We start from the raw sequence: 14689 nt of genomic DNA, 5'->3' as shown, positions 1-14689 counted from the left end.
ACAAAGATACTTGAACAAGCCAGAGTAGAACTCTGGGCATGTAAATTTGGTGGAAGTCGTATAAAGGCAAGGCTAAGAAAGAACAAGATGAGACTTGGGCAGAAACAAAGAATAGCAATGAAGGTTCAAAAGAGTATGAAGGCACAAAATCAAGAAATCAACACAGTTTTCTAGAGATTGCTCTATGTCACTCACTGACTCCTCTGATACTGTCACTTTTATTTGTGGTTGAGTTTATATATGGCTTTCTGCTGATTTCTTCATTGAGATTATGTCAATAGAGATAAAGTACCATTATATATATAGAAACATTTACAAGAGTTACTTTGTTAGAGACTATGCCAATTAGCAGATCAGAAGGCCCATGTCCCTTCTGAAGTTACAGGGCATTGAGATTTTATAAAGGTATCCAAAGAATTCCAGTGATTATGACAGTTAGGGTAGGGCTCCAATTATATTTCAATTTTAAATTTCACAATATTATATGTAGTTTAGTGACCCCCAAAGAGTTTTTAAAAAATAAAATTTAAATGTAGAAGAAATTTCTTACAAATAAATTAATATGACAATATGCAAAGCATTATATTCGTTCCAAACTACAGAAGAAAAAAACACACATATGTACTTTTAGACATATATAGGTTATTATTTAGCTTTCTGAAGTTCTATAAAACCAAAATACTCATTTTTGCACACCTTGCCATCACAGGCAATGTGAGATGGTTTGGTGCTAATGACTAATCCCAAAGTAAAGATACGTGGCCTAGATTCCAGGTCCTCATTCTTAGTATGGATTCTGAAATGCAAAGTATCTTATTTTATACTTTATTTTATTAAGTGTTATATGAGATGTCTACAACATAGTTTTGGGGATTTATTACTGTATCACCAGTAAGTGAAAGTATCATAAAAACTACTGAATACAGCCATTGGTCTATTTTCTGTAGAGGTAAACATATTATAGTATTCAGTATTTGGAAGAAGAGACTTCAAATACAGTTTCAAAGTAAATAAAAATAATTACCAGTGTTGGGCTTCTTGGCCAATCTTTACTGATAAATTAAGGACAACATGCTACAATTTCATGATTAAATGTACCACAATGTTTAAAATTCTGGTTTTTTACATTTCCAATTGATATCTCAAGCTGAGGAAACAACTTAAATAGTTAATGAAAAAAACTGCATAGCTATCACTTAGAAAGAAATATTTTTTTCTCCTCATAATAGACCATCAGCTCTCCCAGAGATAAGAAATTTACTTGGATTTACTTCCTGTGGCAAAAAACCCCGCATGGCCATAAAACCATCCATCTGACTAAAGCTGACAAAAGCTCAGACATACAACTTAATACCTTAAGGACTGCAACAAACACATACACACACACCTGGAATTCTTACCCTTCAATTTTGAAACAAAGTATCTTCAGAAATTTTTTTACTGAAAATTTCCCAAAGTGTGTTTCATGAAGTGTTATTTGCCAAAGTGATGGGGTGATTAAAAATAAGTTTGGGTGCACTCTGGTGAAGTCATAATCACATGAAGTCATTAGTGAAGACATACAGAAAAGAAATAAGCTTTTTTAAAAATTTAATTTTTGTCCAACTTATTTCAGCATCTAAATACTGTCCACAGTTATTTATTAAAATCCTGTGGAATTAATGCTTTGTAGAAAATCCCTTAATTTATTCAAAGCAACTTGAACTTGAGTCCAGACATGCTAGGAGACAGCTCCAAGGTCATATGATTAGTGGGTAAGCTGAAGACAAATCTCACCATTCAAGTCCCTACTGGGGTGCTTAGTTCAGTATTCTATTGTCTCTTTCCAATAATACAGACCTTGAAGGATCACAGACTATAAAAACTGTTATCTTGGGCTGGGGATTTAGCTCAGTGGCACTGCATCTGCCTTACAATCACAAGGTCCTGAGTTCAATACCTGGTACCAAAAAACAACCACCTCCAAAAACAAGCAAACAAACTGTATCTTGGAGTCCAAACCTCTCCCTTTAGAACTGAGGAAATACAGTCTCAGAGAAGTGAAAGCAGTTGGCCCAATAAAACATAAAATCCATTCTGGTAGCAGAATTAGAACCTAGCTCTTAATTCCAGCACTAGTATCCTTTCCACAGCAGCACACTAATGACTACAAAGCCAATGCTTTCTGCCTTAGGTAAAGGAGTCACAAACAAGAGGGGCTTCAGCTATTAAGGACTCACTGGAATACTTATATCATTTTTGTGTCAAAAGATATTTTAAATCAATTAAACATGATTGTCTTTACTTACAAATGTCATCCACTGTGACAGGGAATCAATGTTTCAAGCTGTTGAACAGGTCATCATCCCTGTCCTGTTGGATGACACCTGTAAATAAAATAAATCTATTTTTGAGTGAGTAAATTTTTAAAAGCCAACTAGATTTAAGATGCATGCAGTTTAAAGCAGGGTAATATTTTGAATGATCCTTAATTATGTACTGCTGGAGAAAGATACTTCCCAGTGATGGCTATTCCACTCTAAAAAGTTACCACGGACCATGGGCACAAGAGAATCTATGGAATGTACACTGCCTGTACACAAAAAGAATCCTATCTCGGAGGGTCAAATGAGTCCTCTAAATATTATCTACCTTGATATCTTGCTTTTGTATCACTTCCACTTTGTAGGAGGGACAACCAAAGTCCTCATGAAGTTAAATGAGGCAATGTCAAATAGCAAAGTATGTTTTTAGCTCAGGTTCCTAGGAGTTGAAGAGTATATATACAATATAATAAAGGATTATTATTAGGTCGACCAACTTTGAAAGACTTAAACTTTCACAAACACTGACTTTGGACATTCTAGCACATCTACATAGAATATAATGTCAGTATTAGATACTGAAATATAAGCAATGATGAAAAATGCGAAGTGTGGAAAAATCCAGCAATGGTGAGAAAATGGGGATGTGACAGTGAAAAGAACACTATTAAATATAACATGCACTTATGATTTCAAACTCTGCCTATTTCCCAAAAAAGACGTGTGGTTCCTAACAAATGTAAGTATACGAAAGACCATTTTTTACAAGTTTTCTACAGTCTATAATTTAAAATGATGGTTTCTCTGTAACCACAGAACACCATTCTAAATAAGGTGTACCAGAATACAAAATCTAGGCTGGACAAAATCTAGGCTAAATTTCTATTCTGTATTTAAATACTTCAAAATAACTGAAAATGTTTTAGGATGTTGTCTTGAAGTAATGTGACTGTTATAACATGATCACAAACTCACAGTGAGATCTTATTATGTGCCATGTTCTCGTCGAGTGTTTTATATCTGCTCATTCAGTCTTCAAAACATCTTGATTTTTATTACAACTTTATAAATAAGAGAAAACACAGAGAAACTAAGTAGCTTGCATACTACTTATTTGGTGAAAGAATTCTAGCTCAAAATCCACTGTATTTCTTTAAATTATCAACTGAAGATTTTTAAAAATATAAAATCAATTATTCTAGCTCCAAGTAGAATACATAAAACTCCTGCAAGTAAATCTTACACAATATAAAACATCAGGAAATTTTTTTTTTTTGGGGGGGGTACTGGGGATTGAAGTAGGGTCCTTGCGCTTGCAAGGCAGGCCACCAAACTGCTGAGCTAAATCCCCAGCCCCAAAAGCAAAGTAATTTTAATGCCAAACAATTGTAACTTTTGATGTTAACCTGAACTGTGTCACAATTTAAAGCACAAGAACTGAAAAACTCAAATTGCTTTTATCATGAAAGAAAAGCAAATCTTTCTGATTCAATTACTTTTTGTTGGCTTGTTTATTTATTTTAAACTTTTCTACTTTCTTTTAATATGTTGGTGCTGAGGACTACACCCAGGACTTCAAATGCTTTACCACTGAGTTAAATCCCTACCTCCTGACTCAATTATTTCTTAACAGTAAGAGATAACTCCCTCTACTATTCAACTGACTTGATTCCTGAAACAGTAAAACAGCCATTTAATAGACTGAATTGAACATTTTTTGGGGGGGTACTGGGGATTGAAGTAGGGTCCTTGCGCTTGCAAGGCAGGCCACCAAACTGCTGAGCTAAATCCCCAGCCCCAAAAGCAAAGTAATTTTAATGCCAAACAATTGTAACTTTTGATGTTAACCTGAACTGTGTCACAATTTAAAGCACAAGAACTGAAAAACTCAAATTGCTTTTATCATGAAAGAAAAGCAAATCTTTCTGATTCAATTACTTTTTGTTGGCTTGTTTATTTATTTTAAACTTTTCTACTTTCTTTTAATATGTTGGTGCTGAGGACTACACCCAGGACTTCAAATGCTTTACCACTGAGTTAAATCCCTACCTCCTGACTCAATTATTTCTTAACAGTAAGAGATAACTCCCTCTACTATTCAACTGACTTGATTCCTGAAACAGTAAAACAGCCATTTAATAGACTGAATTGAACCATATATATTAAAAAAAATAAGCAAATAATTTTGCTAAATAGAATTATTTCTAAAGTATATTTTCTTTAACAAAAACTAAAAAGTAATTTTGATAGCTAATGTAACTCCCTTCGATATAATTTTACCTTTTCCTGACCATAAATTATACTTCTGACAAAATCCCAGAACTATTTTTTACTAAGGGCCATTTTTCCAACCTATTTTAAAAACTGGGAAGCTGGAAAAATAGGAGTCAATTAGAAATTCAAAATATACCTAATATACTTTAACTAAACAACAAATAGATACAGGCAAAGCTCAGCACCACAGAAACTAGACATCAAGAAAAATGCATTCAGTTTTCAAAGCACTTGTGGAGAAATGAATTTCTTCTGGCAATAATGGCTTTCTGAAAAGGATCCCAAACAGAAAAAGATAAAGTGTGGTTTCATGGTAGCTTACCCTTTTCTCTGACACCCCATCCTGGCCTGCAGCATCTTTCTCATCATGTGTCTCTTTCAGGACTCCCATATGTTTTTTGTATGCTGGCTCTCTGTTTAAGGTTGTGTATCCTATGTGCTCATAAATTGGGTTTATCGTCATCTTGGCAATATATTCTGCTGCCTTGGTTTCAATATAGAGAGTAATCAAGCCATCAGTCACCAGATCGTGGATAGACTCAAAGCGTTTCTCCCCAACAAAGTGTTTTCCATCGTAGTAGAGCCTGAAGTTTCTGGTTTGACTTCCAAATCTGCCTCAATGAAATGGGAAAGATGTTTTTAAGAAAAGTAAGCAAGTGAATTTTTCTGAAAACAAAATGAAACAAAACAAAAACTATGGTTTCATTGTGTATGTCTCTTTACATAAGTTGTGGCTGATCTTTTTGAAGCTCTTAGAATATATATAGTTTAACTTTTGAAAACGGAAACAAACTTGCAATAATTAGGAATAACTAGCTAACTCAAGAATTAAAGTTTGTTCTCCCTTCTTTTTGAAGCCACTTAATTATGCCTATACGAAAAATGAGAAAATAACCCTCACAGTCTATTAACACACATTCAATATTCAAATGGCCAACTCTCTGATAAATCAACTTTGATCAATAAAAACATTCAATGTATTGCAGAACCCAGCATTCTCATGTTTAGTTGGAGAGTCCTATTCAGAGCTCACTTGAGTATGAGGCCAGCAATCATTTAAAGTAGAGATGACTCCAGAACCTAAGCCATACAGAGAAGGATGACACAGAAACATACTTTTGCTATTTCTGGCCCCTGATCAAGGACTTACTATTCCCTTTTACACAGTCATTCTTCAGTGTCTGCTGGTTTAGTATAGGCAAGAAATGTTTGCAATATACAGGACATATAAACCATAAACTATCAGACTACAGAAATTCCGTTTTCAATCTTGATTCATGTTTTAATAACATGCTATAAGAACTGGAGGAGAATGGTTTCCTTTGATGATAATTTCAGTATTTTGCTTCTTGAAGCAAACCTCCGAAATGAATCCAAGTTGTCACTATGTCATTAATACTCTTGCAAGAAAGGGGACTATCTTTAATAAAAGCCAAAGCCAAAGGGCACCAAGGGCTGCCAGTGTCATGGCCTCCTGAAGGTAACCCTGAGTGAGCCTAATTAAAAACTAAACAAACCAGAAAGAATATATTTTACTTCATTATTAAGAACACAAAGAACAGAGGTGAACTATAAATCTAATTCCTGTTTAATGAGAAGGAAAACTTTCATATAACAGTATCATTCTGACCATTCCAAATGGAAAGAGGTTGGTCATTTCTTAACATGACCTTTGAAAAGGTAACAAAATATTTTTATATTGGCCTATGATATTTGTTTTTGTGGTTGAAATTAGAATTTAGTAATTATTTAGTCTAGACTCTAACATTCTATCCATGCTAGCCCTTCTAACACATAATTTATCTATCTTTTGATTTTTCAAAAGTAATCAAATTGTGACTTACACTCAAGTGAATGATTCACAGAAATTACATTTTAATATGCATCATCTTCTAAAGTTACAGGCATATTTTCCCCATGTAAATTCTCATTAAAATGTGAGAAAACTTAGGAAAATAAATTTTCATGTCAAAGTTAAATATTAAAGACCTGTTGTTTAATATACTATTTTTAACCATTTCTTTTTTGTCAATAAACATTATCTGCTATTTACAAATAAATGCAGAAAGCCAAATTTTATGAATTCTTACAATAAACACACATAGTATTGTTTATCATTAAGTTCTTTTATAGTTCAGTTATATCAAAAGCATTTCTGAGAGGGCTAAGCTCATTTTAATCTTGCTGGAGTTCATGATTTTAAGTGGGCACTTCTACAGTGAGTATGGCCCTTAAAGACAATCCAAGCAATGGTGCCGATCACCTGTCATACCCTTGCCTTCTGAAATGCAAGAAGTATGGGGAACATGGAGTATGAAGGGAAGACACTGGACAGGCCACACGGGTTGGGGCTGGAAGCCTAAGACTGGATCCTAGTGCTACACAGGGGTTTTTCCTAATCTCTCCAGGGAGAGGACTTCTGGCTATCTTTAACTTTGTCTTCTTTTCTTCCTCAGCTCAGTGACTTCAAGAGCTCCTCTCCACGATTTCCAATTTCTCTTCAGCCTGCACTTCAGCTCCTGCCTGCCAGTACAATCACTTTAAGTCTTAAGGGAGCTATCAGATTACTAAAATGTCTCATAATGTGGTTTGATTAAAATTTAAGCCTCAAAGGACAAGAAAATGAATTTCATTTGGAATTGTGACTATTTTTAAAAGAAAAACTGCATTATTTTTACTAGAGGAAGCATATATTTTCCTTGCCTATTTTGAACCACACTCTTAAAAAGTTACGCAAAGAATAACATAATGGCATAGGACATCAGAGACTTCTCTATTACTTTGACCTGATCTGAAAGGCATATTGTACTTTATAGGATCAGAAGAAAGAGGACAGAAAATCTGTGAGAAAAATGGGGAATAGATATGTCTATTTTACGGGGAAAAAAAGCCATAAAAGGAGAAATGCCAGTTCTAAGGTACAGACAAAATCTTTCCTTACAAAAGTTTACTGCTGGGAGATTATTTATTCAACAAGTATTTAACAAAATATCCAGAAGCTGTATTTAGTATCAGGAAGCACATAGTGAAGTTCCTGTCCCCGTGGAAACAGTTTTACATAAAAGCAGATCAAAGATGGTTGTGGTGATACATGCCTGTAATCCCAGAACTCTGGGACACTGAGGCAGGAGGATCACATATTTGAGCTTATACTGGGCAATTTAGTGACTTAGTAAGATCCTGCCTCAAAACAAAAAAGTACTTGGGATATAGCTCAATGCAAAGTCCCTGGGTTTAATGTCTGATACAGGTGAGGGAGGGGGGACAAAGGCATGAAATGCTGAATTTTTAAAAATTCACCTTTAAATTATTTTTAAATGACTATTAAAATGTGTGTAAACTTACTCATAGAGAAAATTTACATTTCTGTAAAGTGATTCATGAAACCAAGTGAAATCTAATATTTCCCTTACGTAAAAAGTAAGATCACCACTTGTAAGATCTCTAAGCCACTGCTATGGCCACACAAAAACCACAGTCTTGCTGTGGTCTTGAAATAGGGTTTGGTCAGAAGCAGTCAAGTGTGGGTCCTATGGGATAAACAGAAACCCTAGGCTTTGTTATCAGACAAATGTGAATTTAAATTCTAGATCTACTATTTCTTAGTTGGATGAATTTGGGAAAATCATTTTGCAGATTCTGCACCTAAAAAGAACAAGAATGATAACCTACCCAACACTGTTGTGATGATTATGTCAGAATAAATCAAAGTTTGGTATATAGTAAGCTAAATGAATGGATGTTCCCTTTCTCTGTTAGCCTGGGCTCCTGCAGAGAATAACAGAATGAGCTGGCAAATAATAAAACAGAAAAGATAGCCAATAAATAGGCACAGAAGAAGCTAAATAAGTAACTGGCAATACTGGCTGTCCAGGAACATCTATGCACTGTTTTACTTTACAGTCAACAAAAATCAAAGAGTTGTTTGTAAATGTTTTTGCTGCAGGCCCCTGAATAAGTTTATGTGGCCTGGTTAAACAGAGTAGGCCTATCACAGAGTGCAAAGCAGGAAGGAGAAGCAAGCTCTGCTCTGTGAATTCAAAAGAGAGAGGTCAGTAAATATATTTGCAATGAAAGTATTAAATTAAGAAAAATAAAAAAATTTTTCTTGTAAGAAGATAGAAAGTATTAAATAGATCTAGTGACAAATATTAACCTCTAGACTGTAGAGCACATTTCCCTTCCATTTCTAGAGGGTAATTTTCTTTTCTTCTTTTCCCATACTTACTATCTGCCTCTGCCATTGAATCCTTACTGAAAGTGGTTGAAACTACATAAGCCTAACTAATCTATAAAGTAACAAGATGAAAATTCATTTTCTCCAAAGTGATACTGTAGTTAAACAAAAAAGGAACACTGGAATAATACGTTTTGAACTGCAACTGTTGTACATAATTACCACTTTCTACAAAGCATATCTTTTTCTTCAATGATTCCAGGTTTTGGTTTTCCTATTTTAAAAAGCTGTTTAATGATGTGCCTGGTTGCATTCAGATGAATTTCAAAATATATAACTCTAACATCTTGCTTTTAAAAAATGAACAAAACCCTTAATATCTTCCTTTGTTTTAGCACATAAATTGAATCTAGAAGCACAAAATGATGAAAAAAAAAAAAAAACAGCACCTGGAATGTTACTTTACTTTCTCTAAAACTAAGAATTAGTTTTGATTTGAAACCAAAGTTATTTGGAAGTGTTTCTTCAAAGGAAACCTCCAAGTTAAGAGATATATTCTGTTAACAAACAGAAAACAAAACGTATACAACACACTAGTAATAAAATGTTATTAGTATTTTCAGCAAACAACATATAAAACCCATTTTATTTATCAGACACATTTATGTGTTACAAAGTCAAAGCTGATCAAATAATAAAATAAATACAAATATCTCATAAATCTTAAATATACACTTCAAAGGTTAAAACCAAAACAAGAATATGATGAAGCATTCAACTAAACAGTATTAATTTAGGTGGATTCTATGAACTTTCTAGCAAGGCTAAGGCAGAGAGAGAATGGTTATATATAACTTTAAATGCTTCTTCCATCAAACTTTGTTAGTAAATGACTATTGTATCTATCTTGAATATCTATCTCTATATATCTATTTTGGACGATTAGGTGGGACAAAAGTATTAAAATATGTTAACTTATAATGATGTTCCCTTAGCAGAATACTTCCAATGAAGAGGCAAACCCACCTACCTACTAAACATGCAAAGATGGTACTCCAGGTAGCCCTTGGCGTTGAAGTGATATAGGAGGATGATTAGTTGACAAATTTGTGTAAGAAGCAGTCAGTGATGTTGAACATTTTTTCATATGTTTATTTGCTATTTCTACTTCTATGAGGAATGTCTGTTCATTTCAGATGCCCAGTTTTGAACTGGGTCTTTAAATTTGGGAGGTCTGATTTTTTTTAAGTTCTTTATATATTCTAGATAATACACCTTTGCCTGAGGAACAGCTGGTAAATTTTTTCCCCACACTGTTTTTTTTAAAATAAAATGGAGTACTATTCAGCCATAAAGAATGAGAAATTAGAGGCATTTATACCTAAATGGATGCATATTAAGGTGATACTTTTTTTTTTCCTCATTGAGTTTATTGGTACTTTTTTAAGGTATACAGTACAGTTACATTCATCATTGAGATCTTAAATGAAATAAATAGGACACATGTAAATACTGAATAGTTTCTCTGGTGTGAGAAACCAAAAATGTAAATAAGGATGAAAGTGCATAATAGATAATGTGAAATAGGAAGAAAAGGTCCAAAGGGGAAGAGGAAGGCCTCACCTCCATGACCCACCTAGTCATGTGCAGGAGTATGCTCTAATTTGCTAGGTGTTGCTTTATTCAAAGAAGCTGACATATCTGGATTAATGGTCACAACCTATCTCTTGTCAACTTCATACCCAAACACATCTCCTTTTACCATATTAACCTTCAAGTAAAGACAATAGCAAGTTCATAATTCCACAGTGGCACAGAGCAAACATTCCCACTCTCAAAGGAAAACATGGGAAGATGGAAGAGTATTGTGCCAAAACAAGACTAAAAAATAGTAGAGCAAACAAGGTGGTAAAATGTGAGCTCCAAAGGGCATGGGTGGCCCCACCCCTATGGCCTTTTGGTTGCAGCCCACAAGATTTCACTCTTGGGCTGACTCCACTCATGGACTGCAACTTTCCACAGCTGCGATTCCACATTACTAGTATCTCTACTGCATCTTTGGCTTCATTCTCACAGTTTCATGCACTACCTTCGCAGGGATTCCTTGCCTGACTTTCCAGGTCTTCTTCTGAAATCTAGGTAAAAGCTTCCATGACCCCACAACTCTTGCATTCTGTATGGCTATAAAAGCAGCATCATGAGCATGATACCAAGGTCCAATGTAACCTAGGTTACTATAAATACATATAAACATATATAAAATATAAATTATATAGTATATATGTACATACAAATATGAACATTGCTGCCACTGGTTATTTGTGTGTGTGTGTGTGTGTGTGTGTGTGTGTATACACACACACACACACACACACACACACACACAAAATATTCATAAATGGCTAGGGCTGGAAACCACATTTAGTTTCCAGTAAAATAGAACATTGTGGTATCTATACTGGGACACCTAATGTGATGTGTTTGAATGATCCTACCACATCATTTTCCCTCTTGAAAATGACTCACTACTGCCTCTATGAAAAAGTTCAAATACTCTAGCCAACCCAGGTACCTTGAGAATTGACAGTTTTACTTACCTTCTAAGCACTAGAGTTTGGCACAATACTTGGCGCATTGTATGCTCCAAGTTAAGAGGCTACTGAACAGAATTAGTAAGTGTTTCCTTTAATACTTTCCCCTAAGTTGGTCAGCTACATATAAAACGATATTTTTAAAAATTATGTGGAAGTTATACAGAACTGTCCAAACACAATCAGACTGCTAGTTTTGTTTAGCATAATCATAATTTTAAAAGAAATTATAATTACCACGATATAGTGTTTGTCATTTACAGATCTTTAATGCTCTTAGTGTGGTGACCTATATAACATGGAACTGATTTTCATATTGACAACCAGGAGTAAAAACATGATAAACAACTTGTCTAATGTAGTGAATCAATTACAATTCTTGCTATCATTTTTCATTTTACTACTATACCAGAGACTCATACTAAATATTGTGTCTAGTCACTACATACATTTGTATTTTTATTTACAAAAAAGTATCATCAGATATTCTAAGCTTAAAAAAAACAGAATAGGTCCTGAAATGATCCAAATATGTGTATTATTAACAATAGAACTGGCCCATTCAAGAATTGGTGATCAGGGTAGGGATATAGCTCAGCAGCACAGTATCTGCATGGCAAGTGTGAGGTCCTCAGTTTGATCCCCAATACCAAAACAACAAAAAAAGAATTGGTGATCAGTACTGCTAAAAAATTACTATGGTTTCATTTAAGATGAGTCTGCAGCCAGAGGTGATGACGCACATCTATAACCCAGCAGTCTGGTAGGCAGGGGGAGAATGAACCCAGCATGGGCAACTTAACAAGACTCTGTCCTAAAAATAAAAAAGTAAAAAATAAAAATAAGGGTTGGGAAAAGGAGATATGTCTGCTAGTTCAGAATAAAAAATTTCACAATAAAAAAGTCTACATACAAAAGCAAAGAATTATACATCTGCAAGTGCTTGTAAGGTTCTGTATGTGTATACAAGTTTAAGGGTGTGCACAAACAAACCTACGCATATACATGTTTTTCAGATTCCTACTTAATTCTTTTATATATGATGTTTTATTATATCATTTCTATATAAAATTATATACACTATCCCATATGGAATACAATTTAATATTTTTCTTGATAAACCAAGTTCATTTAACATACTATTTTAGTGTGTGTGTATACAGAAATATTACAGAGGCCACTGTAATGTTCGTTACTCTAAAATGCCCAGGTTACTGAATATTTAGCTCTTAGTCTAGTTTTATATTTTTAACATCTTCTTCAGAGGTTGTATTCATTTTCTAATTTCCTACTTTTCTTTTCTGGTTTTATTTTGTTTTCTGAGACAAGGTTTCACTCTGTAGTGCAGGCTAGGTTTAAACGCACGATGTAGCTCAGGCTGTCCTTGAACTCATGGTGATTCTACTGCCTCAGACTCCAGAGTACTGGGATTATAGGCATACGCTACCACACCCAGTCAATTTCCTAGTTTTTATCCACTGCCATGATGAAAAAAAAAAAAGACAAAAAAATCATTATGTTTTACATAAAATTATATTAAATATTCTCTCAGGGAATATTAATCATTCCTTTGCAATAAACACATGAACTCTCTGTGCTATTTAGCCACTAATAGGCATTTTCACTTATGTCCAAATTCAACTACTTATTTTGGAGACTTGATGTTACGAACACTTGGATTTCCATGAAAATAAAGATACTATTATAAATGAACAGATACAGATCTAAATTTGGCCAAGTATATACCTTTAAATTTAGTACCTAGTGTTCATTAACAATCACCAAACACTACATTTTGATCATTAAAATGCCTCACTTAAAAATCAACTTGCTACTGCAAACCTCTTGCATTCATTTAAAAGTGTACAGAGTTTTGAAAGACACACTATCAGTCAGGATTCAAAACATTTCAAACACCTCCAAAAGCTTTCCTATGTCTTTTTTGCACAATACCCGCCTGTTTCCCATCTTGTTCAACCAGTTATCAGTTTACTGTCATTGTAATTTTCTATTTTTATAAATGGCATTGTACAGCATATGTTCTTTTGTGTTCAGATACCTACATTTTTAATACTAAGATTTACTTTAAACTGGCGGACAGTTTCTCATCAGATTTTAAATACAATCAGACCAGGCTTTCTAGATGTGGAAAAGTAATAAAACAAGTGTTTATATTTGCTACTCAGTTTCTGGGATTGTTTTAATTAGCCTCTTGCCTCAAATGAATATGTATGTTGAACATCTTTAGTCTGAATAATTTGAAGTGCTGCAAAATCCAGGACTTTGAGCACTGACGTGAAGCCATACATGGAAAGCTCCACACATGACCTCATGTGACAGGTGACAGAAAAAAATATAGGCTCACTGAACATAGTATATAAAATTACCTTCGGCTGTATGTACATTATATATGAAATATAAATGAATTTTATGTTTAGAACTTAGTCCCATCCCCAAAGTATATAGCTGCAAAATCCAGGACTTTGAGCACTGACGTGAAGCCATACATGGAAAGCTCCACACATGACCTCATGTGACAGGTGACAGAAAAAAATATAGGCTCACTGAACATAGTATATAAAATTACCTTCGGCTGTATGTACATTATATATGAAATATAAATGAATTTTATGTTTAGAACTTAGTCCCATCCCCAAAGTATATATATATTATTTTCCCTTTTTTTGAGACATGGCCTCACTTTCTAGTTCAGGCTGGCCTCAAACATGTGGCAATCTTCCTGCCTTAGCCTCCTGAATGCTGGAATTACAGGTGTGCACCACCACACTTAACAGCACTAAGAAATTTAGATTAAAGGTTATTAAATCTGCATCAGGCATTAGATATGATCAGCCAATGAGATGAAAAAAAATCATAACTGTGATTTCTACTTGTTGACTTTTAATGGCTAATAAGCAAAAGGTTTAAACTATAATAATGTAGATATTATATTTATTTTAATAAGTTAATAATTTTTAAAATATGAAGCACTTTATTGGAACAATCCCTATACCAAGCCAAAATCTTACTACACATATGGTCTCCAGACCCTCAATGCTGATATCTCTGGAAGCTTGTTAGAAATACAAGTTAATAGTTTTTGAGTGACATATACTACACCTAGGTACTAAATGTACTTTATCCCATATAATCTTTCCAATAACTCTAAGATATTATTAGTACATTCTGATTTTATAGATAAGGAAACTTGGACTTAGGGGATTTTGTTCATGTCTGAAGATATATAGAGTTTGAATCCAAGACTGATAGCAAACTCATGTTCTAAGTGATTGACCACCTATTCTGATTTTAAAAACACAGGGACAAAAAGGTCATCAAAAGCT

The 14689-nt window shown here is 34.0% G+C and overlaps 1 protein-coding gene across 1 annotated transcript in view; it reads right to left on the bottom strand.

Annotated features, from left to right (window-relative positions):
• Chn1 (chimerin 1) overlaps positions 1-2312 on the bottom strand; it is a 62782-nt gene extending 60470 nt beyond the window's left edge. The window contains exon 1 of the mRNA XM_010607038.1: positions 2289-2312. Coding sequence (XP_010605340.1) covers positions 2289-2297 — 9 coding nt within the window. The 5' untranslated portion in view covers positions 2298-2312. The remainder of the gene's footprint in view (positions 1-2288) is intronic.
• Positions 2313-14689: the final 12377 nt, after the last annotated feature.

The sequence above is a fragment of the Fukomys damarensis genome, unplaced genomic scaffold (genome assembly GCF_012274545.1).
Source record: "Fukomys damarensis isolate Sample0158 unplaced genomic scaffold, DMR_v1.0_HiC HiC_scaffold_26, whole genome shotgun sequence".
Lineage (NCBI taxonomy): Eukaryota > Metazoa > Chordata > Mammalia > Rodentia > Bathyergidae > Fukomys > Fukomys damarensis.
The sequence above is the reverse complement of the archived record's forward strand: the minus strand, read 5'-3'. Positions and strand labels throughout refer to the sequence as shown.